At 30.2% G+C, this 18417-nt stretch overlaps 1 protein-coding gene across 5 annotated transcripts; it reads left to right on the forward strand.

Moving 5' to 3' along the window:
• The first annotated feature begins 407 nt into the window (after nucleotides 1-407).
• Nucleotides 408-17873, forward strand: LOC126748936 (glucose-6-phosphate 1-dehydrogenase). 5 transcript variants are annotated; one of them, XM_050458483.1, is made up of 8 exons: nucleotides 7420-7650; nucleotides 8995-9283; nucleotides 13242-13360; nucleotides 15944-16308; nucleotides 16372-16750; nucleotides 16810-17026; nucleotides 17137-17342; nucleotides 17414-17873. In XM_050458483.1, the coding sequence occupies exons 2-8, from the start codon at nucleotides 9241-9243 to the stop codon at nucleotides 17669-17671; spliced, it is 1587 nt and encodes a 528-aa protein (XP_050314440.1). In that variant the 5' UTR covers nucleotides 7420-7650; nucleotides 8995-9240; the 3' UTR covers nucleotides 17672-17873. The 5 variants fall into 5 exon arrangements, with proteins under 5 accessions (XP_050314439.1, XP_050314440.1, XP_050314442.1 ...); XM_050458482.1 differs by lacking the exons at nucleotides 7420-7650; nucleotides 8995-9283 and adding an exon at nucleotides 408-546; XM_050458485.1 differs by lacking the exon at nucleotides 8995-9283.
• The last annotated feature ends 544 nt before the right edge of the window (nucleotides 17874-18417 follow it).

The raw sequence follows: 18417 nt of genomic DNA on the forward strand, positions 1-18417 counted from the left end.
TTAAATTATGTTGCTGTTTTAAGTTTTGAAATCATAAATTGTATAGTTCTTGCGGTTGTGTAAAGTTCCTTTTTTAATACGAACTAATTCTGTTTCTGGTTTCTCCTTCCTTAAGGAATATTTTGGCAGACTCGCAAATGACTCACTCTATATTTTAACGGGAAATAATCGTTTTCGCGTCTATATAAAAGTACACTGGTGATCTAGTTTTCCTCGGAAATTTTCAAGAAAATTCGTAATTGCTTATTAGAAAGAAGCTTGTTATAAAGCTTTAAACAGAAATGAGCATATTTTTTTAACGAATGAGGTGTATTCGTCCGCCTATTATATAAAATGAAATTTGAAAATGTACATGTATATAATTATATAAGTAAACTAATGACCTCTGAAAATGTCAAGGTAACTAAATGATTGTTACATTTTATAAAGATCGGACAAATTATTTTCTCACCTGCTCGTGTGTTAGAGGTACGCGAATAATGAAATCAGTACGTACAATTTTCTTAATGTTTCTTGTTTGTGTTTTTGTGATAGTTTTATCAAAAGGCAAGTTATAAGTTTCATATTGGTATAAGGAAAAAATAATTACTTTTCTGTGTTACGAAAGGAAATGGCACTATTAATTAATCATTTCTTCAAGAAAAAAAGTATTTTAACCTAGTGGATATTTTCTTTTCCTACATAGTAATCTACTATTATATCCTTCATTTTTTGTATTTCTTGAAGGACTAGTAATTTATTCGAAATACAGATCTCCTATAGTACCAATCAAACAAAGACAAGTGTTTAACACCAATAAATGAAATTACTATATAGCTTTAAAAGATACGATATAGTGTTAAGTACTAGTAGCGTCTTCTGTTTGGTCTAATTTTTAATTTGTTTAGTAATACCTCTAAATACTTTAGCTTTAAGTATAAGATACGATTTACATTTTTTTGGTTTTTAACTTAAAACAGCATTTAAAAAGTTTTTTTTTTAAATTTAATATACAAGAAATGTCACGTTTAAAATATATAAAAAATATGATTAACCTTACATTTATGCCAAAATATAGGTAATTAAGTGAGGCCTATTTTTAACTAAAATTAGGGTTTTAGTAAACCTTTAAGCAGCTTTAACATTTAGTTAATAATACTACTTAATAATTCTATTTGCTACCTATTAACTTAAATAGCCATTAATTCATGTTTTTCTTCTTTCGTTTTTCTTTCTAGTCTTATTATTAAATAGTTCAATGTTAGTGCAGTGGCAGTTATTTTAAAATTTTGGTATTTTCATAAATTTTAGTCAAGTATTTATGTTTAAATTTGCAGCTCAAATAAGTCGTTGCATTCCCGTATTTTTTGTGAACTGATATGAATAATTGAAAAATAGTAGACTACACAAATGAGTTGAATATTGGCCGTATTTTCCACCGTAATTTGACAAATGGGTCAATAAATTCTTATTAACAGAATGGTTGTTAAAAAAGCTAATGTACAAATTACATGTAATTTGTTTTTTTTTTTAAATTTCAAAAGAATATTTAGATATTAAAAGTCTTAAAATGGTTATTATTTATGGAGGCCTTTTTTTACTAAGTGAAGTAGATTTCTCAGAAACAAAAAGAAAAATAGTTCCGGTAGAAGAAAAGCTCTTTTAATGGGAATTTTAAAACCCGTATTATTTAAGTATTTTTTAGTAACTTTTCAATATTATAGTATCAAGACCTACACTCATTTCTGGTAACATTTATCTAGGGTGGAAAATCAACTTTTAATTCAAATCTTTATTTCTCATGAGTCAAAATAGCTTTGACGCTTAAGAAAGTTTCCTGTTACTAGACTGAAACTTTATTTGCATGTGAAGTGTTTATAGATTTACTTTGATCACTATTTAAAGACGTTTTCATGAATAACACCATTTTAATATGGATCGTATTGTGGTCCTCCTAATAAAATCAGTGCTTTAATAAATAAAACAATATCAAATTTTAAGTTCATAAAACTACGTGGTCGTGAGATACAACCTTTTTTGATGGTATATTGTATGTGATTAACACAATTCAATTTCAGAAAAAAAAAAATTTTGTCCCTCATAAAATAAATGGTACAAGTTCGTGAAAATTCCTTAAGTAAATAAGTTTTAGCACACAATAGACATATTTTGTTCCCTTCTTAATGTTAGGTAGTACCTTGTACATAACTGATTCTTATATTCTTGGTTCCTGCGTTAAATTTTATTTTAACTTTTAGAGCCTGTTATACTTTTAAGGTTTTTGTAAATGTGATATTATTTAAAGAGGTATTATTTGTTTTATCTTTGTCCTTTCTGTAGGTTTAATAGGGGGACTTACTGTTCCCTACAAGTTGTTTAATTCGTTTTAATTGTAGACTGTAATGAGTGTTTATATCTGGAAATTTGATTTATTCGTTATCTTGCCATAGAACAAATCCTGTCTTATTGATCAGAACAACATTTTTGTTAGTTATGTCGCATGTAAAATATACCAGGGTGGTTTTAAGTCGAAGCTTTGTCTACATTTATGACATAGTTCGATCTTTTATAAGTATTATATTTATGTTATGTAACAATATTACATATATACGGATATGTCCCAAATATAGACTGGGAAGCAATAGAAAAAACCGTACGTCGTACAACTGTATATTAATTCCTTTAGTTTAGGCAACTATGATCGTCCATTGGCAAGTTTCCACCTTATATTTCTTAGAAATCCACAACATTATTAAAAACTATACCCAGATGGTTAATTTCTTAAGTGGCACTTTTAGGGCGAGAACTTTTTTTAAAATATTTAGTTTGAAACTTATATATATGTATTATATATTAAGACTTTCACCATGTTTATTTTTTTTTTCATCTATGAGTAATACTTTTAAATATAGGATGAATTAAAAATATGTCGATTTACATTATGTAATACTTGGCAAATTTAATTGATAATACCCAATGGTTTGGGTAGCAATAACATAGTTTTTAAACATTCAGTTTACCTGATAACGTTTTTAATGTTAACATTTTTTTCGCATATTGTCGACTAGGATTTAAATTATTAAGACTGTTAAAATATGTGGTTTAAAGGTGGAAACTTATTATTTGGCCATCTAGTATGGATATTGAAGTGTTTGTGCTTGTCAATGTTTATTTATTATTTAATCAGTATGCATGCGTGGATGTGTCTTTTATTTCTTAGTATTAGTTTAAGTTCTAGTAATTTTATGTTATTCTACATTAAACACAGTACAACATTAACAATCAGTTCAGTTGAGTACAAACTAAAGAAAAACTGTGATAAAAATTATAATTTCTTTTGTTTAAATAAGTAAATGTTTGTTTTAAATTGATTCGGTTACAAATAAATATACTAATACATACAGAATTATGTATGATTCTTAATCGTATAACGTATTATTATTACCAAAATTACACGCTACATTAGATTCGATTTATAATATATAATGTATTATTGTATAAGTAAAATATAATGTTTACCTCATTACTACTTAGATTAATCTCAAAAATACAGTTTTTCTTTAGCCACACTACACACGAAAATATTTTTATTTATAAGTATTGTTATCGTTTATTCTCACATCACACTCCGATTTTATAGTATTATCATCTTGTGATGAGCGTATATTTTTTTTCAAATAAACAACTTTTACTCAACCAAACAAGTTCGTTTTAGTTAAAATACCTTTATTTTTTTGCCCACACTTTACAAAACACATAGTAAAAACACATTTGCGCATGGTCCGACCTGTCATGTTCGCATGGTAACATTGTACTGATAGGATAGCATTTGTATTTTTATTTAGTTTATGAAAACAAATATTTTTTTACTACTAAGTCCTGGTGAGATCGCTTAATGTGATTGTTTTATTCTTATTAACAGTTAAAAAATAAGAAGAACCGCAGTCATGCTGGCGTATCGAAAAAACAGATGACTACATCAAGAAATGACGCATTAGTTACTACATTATTTAATAACATAAAATGTGTACGTACTAGATGTTCGGTGTGATTAAACATTAAATTATAAACTACTTCACTACATAGATTTTCACCGACCTCAATAAACCAAAATTAATAATTTAGCGGTTTATTTCCGCATTGAGTAAGTACAGTTCTACAACACTAGAACCAGTAGAATAAAAAAATTATTTATGATAAATGTAACGTACAGCATGACGTATGTAATGTAATGTCAACATTTAAAGTAGATCTGTTGTATCATGTATGTCTTATCATGAGAGATGTCGCTATGACATTCTTTCGGAAAACGCTGTTCTGTTGTTCAAGGAAAGCTCATAAAATTTATTAGTGTTTTATACCTAGTTATAGTAAATGTAATCTAATATACACCGCTAGTATATGGATAGAATTTATCTATATCCACAACATGATGAGGCCAACATTCACGTGTACCATATACACGTGAGGGATACTGTCAGGTATGGGCTTAACATATTTTTGAACCCCATATGTAAAGGACAATAATCAAGGCGCTGTCAACATGCGCGGATTACACAACCATTTCAGTAGTGAAATTAGTAAAGTAAGACTTAAAAAACGAGATAAGCTATCGAGAAAAAATCCTCTGCCATAAACTTTGACCTTAAATCAAATAGGGATATGAAAATAATTGTTTAGGAAATCGGAAAGGGTAGTTTTTGCAAGGGGAGGAGGTAATTGTTTTTGCAACGCGGGTTCATTTTTTGATTCGTTTCTTACTTTTTTTCTACAAAAAAGGTACTCTTGTTGCACATCGCTCAGGGAAATTTTTTTCGAGAAAATTAAAGGCAAAGAGTTTGCTCTCATAAAATCAACATAAACTTATGGCGTGTCAAAAATAACCAAGTAGTTTTTAAATAATGAATTGAAAAATAATTATTTAAAAACTTCCTGTCCAGGATCCCTGTGAGATATTCCAGGCCTGGTACGAATTTGATTGGAGCAGTCAATAATACGTTGTGGTAGTTGCTCTTTTGTATTAATCGGCACTGAGTAAACCAAAGTTTTTAAGCAGCCCCATAAGTGGAAATCTAGTGGAGTAAGATCTGGTGATCTTGCTCTTTAAGCTTATAGACCACCACGTCCTATCCGACAACTTGGTTCAAATGATTCCTCATCACTAGCGGAAAATGAGCTGCTACACCATCATGCATAAAATACATGATCTGCGTCTTTGCTATGGGAGATTTCTCCAAAAGTGCTGGTAGATCAAATATTAGAAAATTAAGGTAACTTTGGCCACTTAGCCTAAAATCTTTATTATAATAAGAAATAAGTGACTTTTCGAAAGGTGTAAAATTAACATCAGGGGTAGAAAAAATGGTCCAATAAGTCTATCGCCAAGAATTCCCACCCAAACGTTAACTAAGGATCGAACTCCGTATCGAGTTTCCACAACAGCATTAGGGTTTTCATCGGACCAGTGATGTGTATTATGGTATGTAACATCAGGTGACGGTACCTACCGTCAAATTACGGCCACAGTCTTGGTTTTTGGGTTCAAACGAACCTGCTTCTCTTAGGCGCTGATCAATCCACGCTAGTATCCGATGAAGAGGTGCCCTGCGATATATAAAAAGGATGCATACCTGCAATTAATCAAATAAGTATGCGTTTAATAAAGAATTTTGATATTTGGTTTATTTCATTTGTTAAAGCCATAAGATGTTTTAAAAAATCATAAAATCACCATTTGATTTGGGGTTAAAATTTATGGCAGAGAATTTTTTGTCGATATCTCGTTTTTTAAATTTGTGATTTTAAAAAACCCGGTATTTCAAGTTTCCCATTCAGTGCCTCTAACTCCCTTAAAATGCCTTTTCCACCCTGTACTTAAAGGAACTTTTTTTAGTAATTTTAATTGTACTATATCTTCCCCCCCCCCCCCCGATTTTTTTTTACACCATTTCAATGACATCCTGTATACCCAATCGTTATTAACCTTTCATATCCGTATAGCTTTTAAATTTGTCTTACTATAACATTTACCAAATATCTTTCAAGGACTGTTTGCAAGCGAATCAACAATGTATTTTTTCTTTGCGTTAGAGCGTAAAAATGTTTCACTATTATTGGTACTTAATATTTAAATACTAAATGGTAATATTTTAATAAAAAAATTAATGCAACAATTTTCCCTAATGTTCTAAAAACTATACATCATATTTAATGCAATCATACATGTTCCTAAAATTTGCCCAGTCACCTTACGGTTTATTATACAGGGTGTCATTGAAATGGTGTAAAAAAATTCGGTGGGTGATAGTACTCCTAAAAATTTTAAAAAAAGTTCCTATAACTATAGGGTGGAAAATGCATATTAAGGGAGTTAGGGGCACTGAAAGGGTAAATTTAAAAAACGGTTTTTTGAAATTGTAGGCTTAAAAAACGAGATAAAATTTCGAAAAAAAATCCTCTGCCATAAATTTTGACCCAAAATCAAATGGTGATACTGAAAAATAATTTGGAAAATCGGAAAGGGTAGTTTTTGCAAGGGTAGGGGGTTAATTCGTGAATAACTTTTTTTAGGTTATTTTTTTCGCAAAGTGGGTTCATTTTTTAAAAACTACATACTTTTTCCTACAAAAAAGGTACTCTTGTTGCACATCGCCCAGAACGATGGTTTTCGAGAAAATTGAAGGCAAAAAGTTTGCTCTGATGGGCTGCTAACTGGTTAAACAACATAAACTTATGAAAGTTATAGGGTTTCAAAAGTAAACACGTAGTTATTAAATAATTAATTGAAAAATCTAAATTTCATGATTTTTAAAACATCGTATTGCTTTAAAAAAACGAAATAAACCAATTACCAAAATTCCTTATTAAAATAATGCATTTCTTAATTCATTCATAGTAAATGTTCAAAGTGACCACCATTCATTTCAATGCAGACATCTGCTCTTCTTCTCCATGATCTGCGTACCCTGTGGAATATCCCTGGGGTTGTACGAATTTGATTGGAACAGTCGATAATGCGTTGACGTAGTTGCTCTTCAGTATTAATCGGCACTGAGTAAACCAAAGTTTTCAAGTGGTTACCCTTTCAGTGCCCCTAACTCCCTTAATATGCATTTTCCGCCCTATAGTTATAGGAACTTTTTTTAAAATTTTTAGGAGTACTATCACCCCCCCGAATTTTTTTACATCATTTCAATGACACCCTGTATATCCGATAATGTTTTGTGTATATTTAGCAATCAATAGCGTATCAGCAATAACATTATTAATTTTCAGTTTTGAATTTATTCGCTATATAAATATAAACGGTTTTGATAATCACTGTTTTGATCGCATGCACTTTTTTTAAGAATAATTTTATTATCAACGTAAAAACGAAAAACAATTAAACACACGTCAGTTGGAATATTTAAGTACCCAAATTGGTGTATAATTTTCTGAACCGTCATTTCGCATCGAGTAGGCACTTACAATATCATCAATGTTATATGGGCGATTAAAAGTAACGTTAACGTGAGCTACACAGTTTGTACGGTTTTGGCGTTGGAATAGCTTGTCATCAGTTCGTAATTATTTCTATAGTACGTTAATGGTATTTTAAGCTGGTATTAAATAGTGTAGCCAACCAATTTTTGTTCTTTGGTAATTTTATATTTGTGACAATGTCTAAAAGTAAGTATTCTTCAATATATGTAATACAGTTATTATAATTTAACAAAAATTTTTAATAATCTACTTTAACACCGGACCAAAATTCAACCGTAAATTTAAAGAAAAAAAAACGCAATTTTTTTAGCGAGACGGTCCTACAGTTTATTTTTAATTTTTCTTTAACTGCCAGAATCCGCCTACGGATCTAAAAATAAAAAATTAACCAATTCTATATATAGATATAGATTTATTTACTATTATAAAGAATAAAATACCATATTTTAAATAAAATGCGTATTTAATTATTAAGTTAATGTCTAAAAAATTTAATAGAACTAATTATTACTTGGAATAAGGCGTCATTCATCATTAACTATACGCGCATAGTGTATTAATCTACAAAATAATACTAGTGAAAGAATTTATAAAATTTGGGTTTATAACAGTTCATAATTTTATTTTACAATCGTTGGTATAATTTTTGGAGATTCTTTCTTTTTGGAATGAACTCCTATTTAAAATAATTCGATCAGCCTTTATAGCAAATTAATAGATGTATTTTCTTTTATAATAAAATAATTACATTTTATTATTTAAAAGTAAAAATTATAAAGTAGTATCTATTAAATATACATCGATATTTTATTGTAGAATGAAGTGTCCTGATTTTTTGAAGCCGATATATAAAAACTATATTTATCAAGGGATTTTAACATTATGTTTTTGTAGCCAGTTTCGGTCTATAGTTTTCAAGGTTTAAGAATACGGAACCAAAAAATTAATAAGGGAAAAAGTTACTTATTTTGATTGGTGTATCTTTGTTGGCTCTGAATTTTTCAATTAGTCTTAGTTCCAAGACTAAACCGTTTTTATTTAGAAAACATTTTACTATTGTTAGAAATAAATTAGCAAATTTAAATAATTTGGAGCATATCTTATTACTACATCTACAGCACTAAATGGTATAGTAGTTTTAGAACCGTTCCTTGCTGTGTAAAAACAATAAATTTTATCAATTAATTTTTTATGTAAATTCACCAATTTTAAGCAATATTCTTATAGAAAATTTTGAATCTTGAGAATATGATCATTGAACAAAATTTTTGAAAAGTCTAAATTGAATTACCGATACAGATATGATAACTATGTAAATGATTGTCCGAAACAATTTTTGAAAAATGGCTCCAAGATTCTAAAAATTCGGGGTACGATAATAGATTGGAATACCGAAACGCTGGTTAAAATTAGCAATTTAATTTTATTGGTTTCTTTCTTTAAATATAAAACACGTGTCAATAGATCTTAGTTATATAAAAACTAAAATTATTGTGTATTTTTTATCGTAATTTTACAATTTTGACTTAGGTTAAAAAGTTTGGCAGCGGCTCAGGACTGCTTGAAATATAATTGGTACATCAAGTCAAGAAACAATGAAATCTACAATTAAATGATGACTTGTATTACTTAGTAGTACCAACATAACCTAAAAGTTATTGTGGTTTGGGTTGCCTATATCCAAACTTTTTTGGGTACTTATTTAATTAAAGCATCAAATATAAGCGTCCCTTGCGTAGTACCATTTCATTTGCAAAATTATTTTCGGCAAATATAATGGGACCCGTTTGTGTACACAAGCGAAATGGAGAGAACTGCGGTGAGTACAATTTTTAATTTATCAGCAACCCCTGTGAATTCAAAAAAGGCGGGAACTTTTAAAATACTTTTCTGATAATGAGTAATATAACATAACCTTGAAGTGAACCTTAAAAAATTGCAAATCTATGCTGTGTTATTGAACACCCAATGAAAGTCATCTGATTAATTTGTTAAGTTCTGAGTGTTTTTTATCTACTCTAAGTAAAGCAATAATTTGGTTTAAGAGTGATCCTACATCATGGCTCGTAGACCCCTTTTGTCATGCAATGACGGTAATGTTTACATTTTATTTATACTATTCTTATTTTTCTATATACATACTACATTTAAGAAAATTCTGTTAATTATTCACATATTTCGGTGTTTATGGCTTTTAAGTTACTAAGCTTGTCAATATTATGCTTTTTACATTATCTGCAGTAAAGACTTATTGATGTTCTATATAAGGATAAGTGGCTCTTATGGCCTTTTGGGTTCCAGACAAATGTAAAATGACACATTCAATAAATAAGAATTGTATTAAAACAAATTATACAAAAAAATATATATTACATATATCCTAACAAAAGATGTTGATAATGTTATATAAAAGTATAGTGGCTACAAATACATAAATTCTTTCTGGTAAGAATATTTTGTTCCTTGCAGCAGTATTTTATCCATTCTCTCTGAAAAAGATAATAACGGAAATCAAAAGAGCTAAATCCATGTAGTTGTTTATCTACTGAAAGAATGTATATTGGAAAGAATATTGAAGTAAAAATATGAAATAAAAGATCAAAAGTAAATGGTTGCTAGGGATTCAATCCACATTATTAAAACAGATTTTATCAGATACCTTGAATTACTAAAATATGTGATTTTCCCACTTATGTATATTATATTGATCATACACATTTCATTCAATTAAATTAGAAGCATTATTATATCTTCGCATACAAATTTTAAAACAAAAAAGTTTTAAATCTAGCATATACACTTAACGTTACGTTACACGTTAACTTTGTATGTGTAAAATGTGATAGTATTTGTTCGATTTCAAATTTTCTTTATTACATAAGATATTGTATTATTTCAGATCTGATGATGCTTTTAATTCAAATTAAGCAAATTATGTTATCAACACAATGTATTGGTTGTGATTTTCAAATTTTTTTTTACTTTACTTAGAAATCAGTTGACTGTTAGAAAACTGTTACCTGTTTTTGCACTGACAATAGAGTCCAGGCATTTAGTTATGTTAGCCCTACATGGTGTCAAGGGCAACAAAACAAATCCAGATCTCAGTCTTGATTTAGTAATAAATAATAAACAATAGGTCCTATTAAAATATTTTCAATTATATTGTTTCTGGCATTTTTAGTAAAGTTGTGACTCTGATGTCCAGCTTTCAACCAACATTTTGTAGCTAGTTGATTGTCAGGCATTCTATTGACGTGCTCTTCTTCTTGTTCTGGATCCTCTTATAACATCTTGTATTTCACATTGGGATCTGATGTTGCTGCTTCTCACTCTGTCCATCACATAAGTCTTTCCCCCAATATTGAACTTAGTGCCTTCATTTCCGTTGTTTTGAGCAGTTGCTTACTAATGGCTGTTTCTGCTCGTGTTGCTGTAATGTAGGTCATAATAGGTTGTATACATGTCTTGTATATTCCCCTCTTGCTTCCGATACTCATAAATTTATACCTCAATATTACATCTCGAAGGTATCTTAATACCCTAGCTGCCGCCATTGCTTGTGTTCAAACTTCTTCCAGGTTTCTATTACTTGTGATATTATTACCTTAGGTATTTAAAGGACATGATCTGTTCTACGCTTTTATTGAAGATCGCTATTCATCTTCTTGGTTCTCTTGATAGTATCAGAGACTTCATTTCCTGGACAGAAATCACCATATTCAATTCCTTTGCGACTGTTTCGAATCTATACCTTGCCTGATTCCTGTTGAGACGGGTATTTTATTGGAAATTTTGTTGTATGCTTTTATAAAGGTGCTATTTCCTATGTTCATTTTTTTGATAATTTCATTTGTTTTGGAATTCAGATTTCTGTCCTTTAATAATTTTAAGATATCGCTAAGTCTAACCCTATCGAATGCTTTTGTTAAGTCGATAAAGGCAGGTTTATACTCATTTGATTTTTCCGCTTTTTGTCTTAAGATAAATATTGCATCTGTGGTTGTCGAAACGCCTGTTGTTCTTCACTGTCATATGTCAGTCTGTAGAATTTCTTCGGCTAGATTTTTGTGAATAGAATTTGAAGGTGCACTTAACAGACAATCGTTATACTCTGTTTCCACTCTTCTGGCACCTTGCATATCTTATATATTTTCTTAAATAAAACTTGTATTTCGTCCAATGATGCGTCGCCTCCATATTTGATTAGTTCATTATTGATATTATCAAATCCTGGCGACTCTCACGAGATGTGTTTGGACACTGCTGATTTAATTTCTTCTATTTGTATCCTTTGATTTTTCTCTTCATTGTTTTTGCTGTTAACATTTTCAGGTCTTAAAGTATCTCTCCCACACTTCTGTTGTTATTTTATTTGTTTGTACATATTCGTTATAGGTTTTTTTGCGGGTTCATAGCATACTCCATATTTTTCTTTGGCCTCCGTACAATCTCCATCTCCATGTCAATTGAGTATTTCTCCCAGAACCTTCTTTTAATTTCCTGAATTGCTGCGTTCAACCTGTTTCGAACCATTTTATAATCTTCGTAAGTGATAGTTTGACTTCTAAGTTGTAGGTAAACTTTTCTTTTCCCCGCCGCAAGTATTTTGATCTCTTTGGTAACCCATGGTTGATTGACCTAGTGCTTCCTTTGCAGCTGTTGTCATGTTATTGCCAAGTAAATAAGTTTCATCCAGGCAATCTCAACATCCTCTTCATTCTCTATTTTATTTTCATCAATTTTCTGCTTCAGTCTTTGCTGGTATAAGTACTTTGCGGTAGCAGCCCTGATGCTACCGCAAGCTATTGAGTTTTTCAACTATTATAGGTTTATCTTTTGGTCTTATTTGTACACATCCCCTTAATTTAGCTAATACTAATCTGTGGTGGGTTCCTGTCTTTGCTCAGCTTAGTACCCTTATATCTAATATTTTCGAAGGTTGAATATTCTAGTTTGTGATGATGTAATCTATATGGTTGATTTTTGCCCCCTGGTATTTTCTAATGTGTATTTATGTGGATAGAATGTATTATTGATTCGCAGCTCATTACTTATATACACAAAAAATTGGATTAGTTGTTCTCCGCTATTATTTAGAACTTCTTCGTTAAAACTGTTTTTGATACATTCGAGAATTTCGTTACCCACTCTTGTATTGAAATCCCCCAAAATTATAACTTCCTCTGATTTGGATATCATGTCCAGAGTGTTTTGGAGATCGTCGTAGAACGAATCTCTCTCTTGTAGTTTTGTTGTATTAGGGGCATATAATATACACTTATAACGTGGGTTTTACTTGTTTTTGTAAACATTTTCGTAATTAGCAATAGTAATCTTCCACTGTAGATTACTGTATATATATATACTCTGCTATTTTTAAATTTCCATTGCCTTTCTTTTTACGTCTCAGACTATTTTAGGGTTCTTTTACTCTATTTTATATTCCATGCAGCTCTTCGTAGTTGTTCTCGTTTCCAAAATCGTTTTTTCGTTAATTTAACTTTGATTCATCCTATCCGAGGCTACTCCCTTTGTTCCGTGAGCAATTTCGATTTGCTGCTGTGCTTACCATCATTTTGAAATTATTTTATTTAAAAAACTAATAGAACATGTTCATTCCTTAAGCCAAAGAAATGATTGTATGATCAATTTTAATTACATACATTTGCAAATAATGTCAACTTCAGTTAAAAGTGATCAAGTGTATATGTATTCATTTTTCACCATATTTCGTCAGAACATTAAATCTACTGTGAAATTCTTTTGAATTGTAGAAAATGCAGAGATATGCCTTGCCCTCTACAGGCGTTCGTTAATGTCCAAGTGCATGGATCATGATGGAACTCATTGGGATGGCCAGTTACCCCATATTTTTGTTACACTTGGTGCTTCTGTAAGTGATTTCCTATATATATATATATATATATATATATATATATATATACTACCATAAAAACTTTATTATTAACTTTAATTTATAATAGCATTATTAAACTTTATATTTATAATAGCATCAATGCTACATACACATTAACCTTTCCTGACAAATTATAGCCGACTGTAATAAAAGGGCTTTTTAATTCAATAAAAACTTTTTTTTTGAGCTTGAACAAGTTAATGCCAATGATCTCTTAAATAAATTTAAAACATCGTCTTTACTATAACATTTTTTTAGGCTGATTGGTGCTATTTTAGTATTTTACCTGACAAAATAAACAAATTTCAAAATAAGAAAACCATTTTATAGACACTAGGTACTATATTAAATTAACGCTGGATTTTGTTATCTCTTTAATAAAAGGGATTTCATATCTAAAAATAACATTTAAATTGTAACATTAACATTTAAAATTTTGGTCCACTTTTTTTTTCAATTCTTTTTAACACCACTTTTCTTTTTACGCAGTTTTTCTGAGCGCTGTGCATAAATATATTAAAAAAAGTTGGTTGCATGAAACATCTGGGATATTTAAAAACATTGCTGTTTGTAATAGATATTTGTTTTGTATTGTTGAGCTTATGCACAATCACAAAGGGCCTTAACCTAAAAAAATCTTTCTTATCTCAGTATTGGGTAGTTTGGGTACACAGAATATTTCTACCCAGTCCATTACCTTGCTAGCCTTGATGGGCTTACATAGCTCTTTTTTGGTATGGAAATATTTCAGGATTTAGTTTGCCTATCAAATATTTTGCCTTTTATGGCACTGCATTCCATAAAAAATCTTTTTTATGTAGGGCTAGTGATGCTTAAATTATAAACGAAATAAGAACCGTTTTTGGAAATAGGAAAAAACTAAAAAATTGCGGGTTCTTGAGCATACCATATTTTGGGTAATTAACGGGTGTAGTATTAAACTAATATTGCGTGCAGCAATGTTATGTTTCTTATTTATAGCGCTGAACGTACGTTTTGAGGCTGAAACAGGCAACTATTATTGAAAAACACCCTTCATGCATTCATAAATGACTGGATGGATAGGGATGAATGTTCCTAAAAGATAATAGTAAAACCTTCAGTTAACCTTAAGTGAATATACAAATCCACCCCACATATTTAGTGGGTAAGAACATACAATCTCTTTGGTAAGTACCTGGTAAGAACTTTTTGTTGTATTTTTGATTTTTTTTTAATTTATATATATTTTTTGTAACTGTTTTGTAAGAAATTGCTAACATTTTTTAGTTATTTCCATTGGCTTGTGTTGTATTGCATGCTTATGCATGAATAGCATACGTAATGTTTTGATACTAATTGGTGTTATTCTAATGACTGTAGGGGAGAAACTAGAGCTACATAGATTTTACAATTTTATGTTGTGGATTTGCAGGAGCTAGTTAATTATAATTGGATTAGGATCGGGATTAAAGAGTTAGTGATATCTATTTGCGAATTTCCTGGTACCTTTTTTTGGCTAGAATTTCAGTTTGAGCCGCGAATGTTAGCAATTTCTTCTTATCATAAATGTTTTAGAAAGAGCCGCTTGTTCTCAATTTATGTAGTAATTTTCACGATAAATATTAATTATTGATTTTGTTCTTACCAGGCCTCAGAAATAGTCATTTATTTGTTCTCAACCGATTCTATAAATGTCGAAATTTAAATTGAGGATTAATTGATTGGAAATAGTTATTAGTTTCATAATTTTATTAGTAGTTCGATGCGTTTTTGATAATAGTGTAGAAGTTAAAAAACACACTTGATTCTTCAATTTCTCAGTCCATCGTATAAAGTTATATTTGGTAAAATAAAAATATTTTGACAAATATTTTTATTTGGGAAATAATTTCTTATAATGGAAAATTTATTAATTAAAAGAATGTAGAAACTTATTCCTATTCAGTATATTTAGATAACTGTGTAAAAGTTGTTCGAATTGTATTGGGGTAAGAAATAATTAAAAATTGGTATTTGATTAACAATCACACTTCCTCTTTCTAAAAAAAAAGAGTTTTTTAGGAGACAGAAATTTCCATGTATTGGAAATTACTGGTAATAGGTTTTCACCATCTGCGCAAAACTATAATCTTTGTATCTGAAGCATAATTTAAGAGCTGTTAAAAGCTGTTGAGATTAGTAAAACAAAGTAAACAATAGGAACCGGGGCAACATCTGAGATAAGTGTTATTATTTTGTTATTTCTCGATATGTATAAGTCTCCAGATATATTGTTTTTCTTAAGTTGTTCTCTTTGTCGTTTATAGTTGAGGAATACAATGTTGAAATGTTGTACGGGTATTTTAAGCTGCATAAGTTTGATGCTATTTATACTTTTTGTATAATTGTTAGATGGTTTTTTGTGCTCTGTGCTAATTTAAATATTTCTTTCGAAACTCCTCTGCAAAACCATTTATCTTAGGTTCCGGTGGTGAAACTAAATTAAAAATTGACTAACTATTTAGTTTTTTATTAATTATTTTTATCAAAAGGCAAAATATTTTAATAAAGCGTTTAGCCAACATGTGGATATTTTAGGGTGACTTAGCACGCAAAAAGATCTACCCTACCCTGTGGTGGCTATACAGGGATAACTTACTTCCTGCAAATACCCATTTTTTTGGTTATGCCAGAAGCAATACTACCATCGAAGAAATCAAAACAAAATGTGAACCTTATATGAAGGTTAAACCAGGAGAGGAGCAAATGTATGAGGATTTTTGGACTTTAAATTCATACATATCGGGCAAATATGACGTCAGAACTGATTTTGAGAAGTTAAACCAAGAAATAAGGCGATTTGAAACTGGGCCATCAGCCAATAGATTGTTTTACCTAGCTTTGCCTCCATCAGTTTTCCAAGATGTTACTGTTTTGATTAAGAATACTTGTATGGCAGAAAAGTATGTATACTATGCCGCTCTTGCCTTCCTTTATTGCAATTGGTAAAATCTATTTTATTTTAGAGGTTGGACAAGAATTATTATCGAAAAACCTTTCGGCCGCGACACCGCCAGCTCACAAGAGCTGTCTGACCATTTAGCCTCTTTATTTACTGAACAGCAAATTTATAGGATAGACCATTACTTGGGAAAAGAAATGGTTCAAAATCTCATGACTTTAAGATTTGGAAACCGAATTTTTGGTCCAACTTGGAACAGGGATAATATAGCATCTATCCAAATTACGTTTAAAGAACCTTTCGGAACTCAAGGAAGGGGAGGTTACTTTGATGAATTTGGTATTATAAGAGATATTATGCAAAATCATTTATTGCAAATTTTGACACTGGTTGCCATGGAAAAACCGCCTACTACTCATCCTGATGATATTAGGACTGAAAAGGTAAATTCTTGACAATATTTTTTTATGTGTTTGAAAATATTTATTTTCGTATTTATTAGGTTAAAGTTCTAAAAAGTATACCAGCTTTAGGACTTAACGATGTAGTGCTAGGTCAGTATGTAGGAGATTCCAATGGAGAAGGCGAAGCAAAATACGGATACCTAGACGATCCAACGGTTCCAAATGATTCAGTTACTCCCACTTATGCAGCTGCTGTTCTTAGGATTAATAATGAGAGGTGGGATGGAGTGCCTTTTATACTTAAATGTGGGAAAGGTAAAAATGCATCCGTTATCAAGTCATTAGTTGAATATAATAGATATAAGTTAAAGAAGTAATACATATTCCGTGCATTTGGTGAGAATCTATTTTTAATCATGTTTTAGCTCTAAATGAAAGGAAAGCTGAAGTAAGAATTCAATTTGAAGACGTGCCTGGTGATATTTTTGATGGTAAACCTAAACGGAATGAATTGGTAATTAGAGTGCAGCCTGGTGAAGCGCTGTATGTCAAAATGATGGTTAAAACCCCAGGGATGGCCTTTGATATGGAAGAAACTGAGCTTGATTTAACGTATGGGCATAGATATGAGGTAAATAATAATTAATGGTTAACAAAGAAAGAACCAATAGCCTACTTATTCATACATTTTTTTGTTGCTAGAATGTTAAACTACCAGATGCGTATGAAAGGTTGATCCTAGACGTTTTCTGTGGTTCGCAAATGCATTTTGTGAGGTCAGATGAACTTAGTGAGGCATGGAGAATATTTACTCCTTTACTTCACGAAATTGAAAACAATAAGGTAAAGCCTATACCATATATCTTTGGAAGCAGAGGTCCTAAAGAAGCCGATCAACTTTTGAAGGAAAATAACTATAATTATTCAGGATCATATAAATGGTACAAATCTAATATCTAAATGAGATAGATAGAAGTTTTAAGATCAATTTAATTTTATAAAATTGTTTTATAGTTGTTACAAGTTTACATTGAATTGTTATTTATATTAACTCTTCCCTTTATGAAGGTGCTGGTTTTTTCTATGAATCTGTTTTTTCATAAGCTTAATTAAATCCTGGAATAGTTGTAAATTATTTTAAATAAATACTCTATTTGGTTTATTGACCTATTTTTGTCACTTAAGTGTAATGTAGCTTTGGGTTTTACAGGTTATAATTAAAAATGCGCGGTATAAAAATATTTGACTTGAAATAAATTCAGCTGTAATAAATATCCTCCATAAACGGTTTCCAGTTGGGTTATTTGGTTTACTTTGTTCTTGTTTGGGTTTCGCTATACCTATGCAACATAAATTCATGGACAAAACCTAAGTTAAACAGAGAATGACTGTGCTTTGTGGATTAATCAATTGCGCTTACCACTTCTCTACGTTCAATTCAAAGGTTCTAGTGACAGTCCGATAAGGATATGTAAGGCAAATTTCTCACCAAAGTTGCCAAATCAACTTTCATCTTAAATCGGTTTTTTATATGATAATACTTTTAAATTACCTCAGTTCCTATTAAAAATAATAAATTTGTTTGTCAGTTCCTACCTATACACACACAAAAATTACATAAAGTAGCTTGCTTATTCATCTTTTAAAATTATACATATAATGATAATAAACATGAATCGCTCCTACTGACCCTGAACAATATATTT

The sequence above is a fragment of the Anthonomus grandis genome, chromosome 22 (genome assembly GCF_022605725.1).
Source record: "Anthonomus grandis grandis chromosome 22, icAntGran1.3, whole genome shotgun sequence".
In the NCBI taxonomy this organism is placed as follows: domain Eukaryota; kingdom Metazoa; phylum Arthropoda; class Insecta; order Coleoptera; family Curculionidae; genus Anthonomus; species Anthonomus grandis.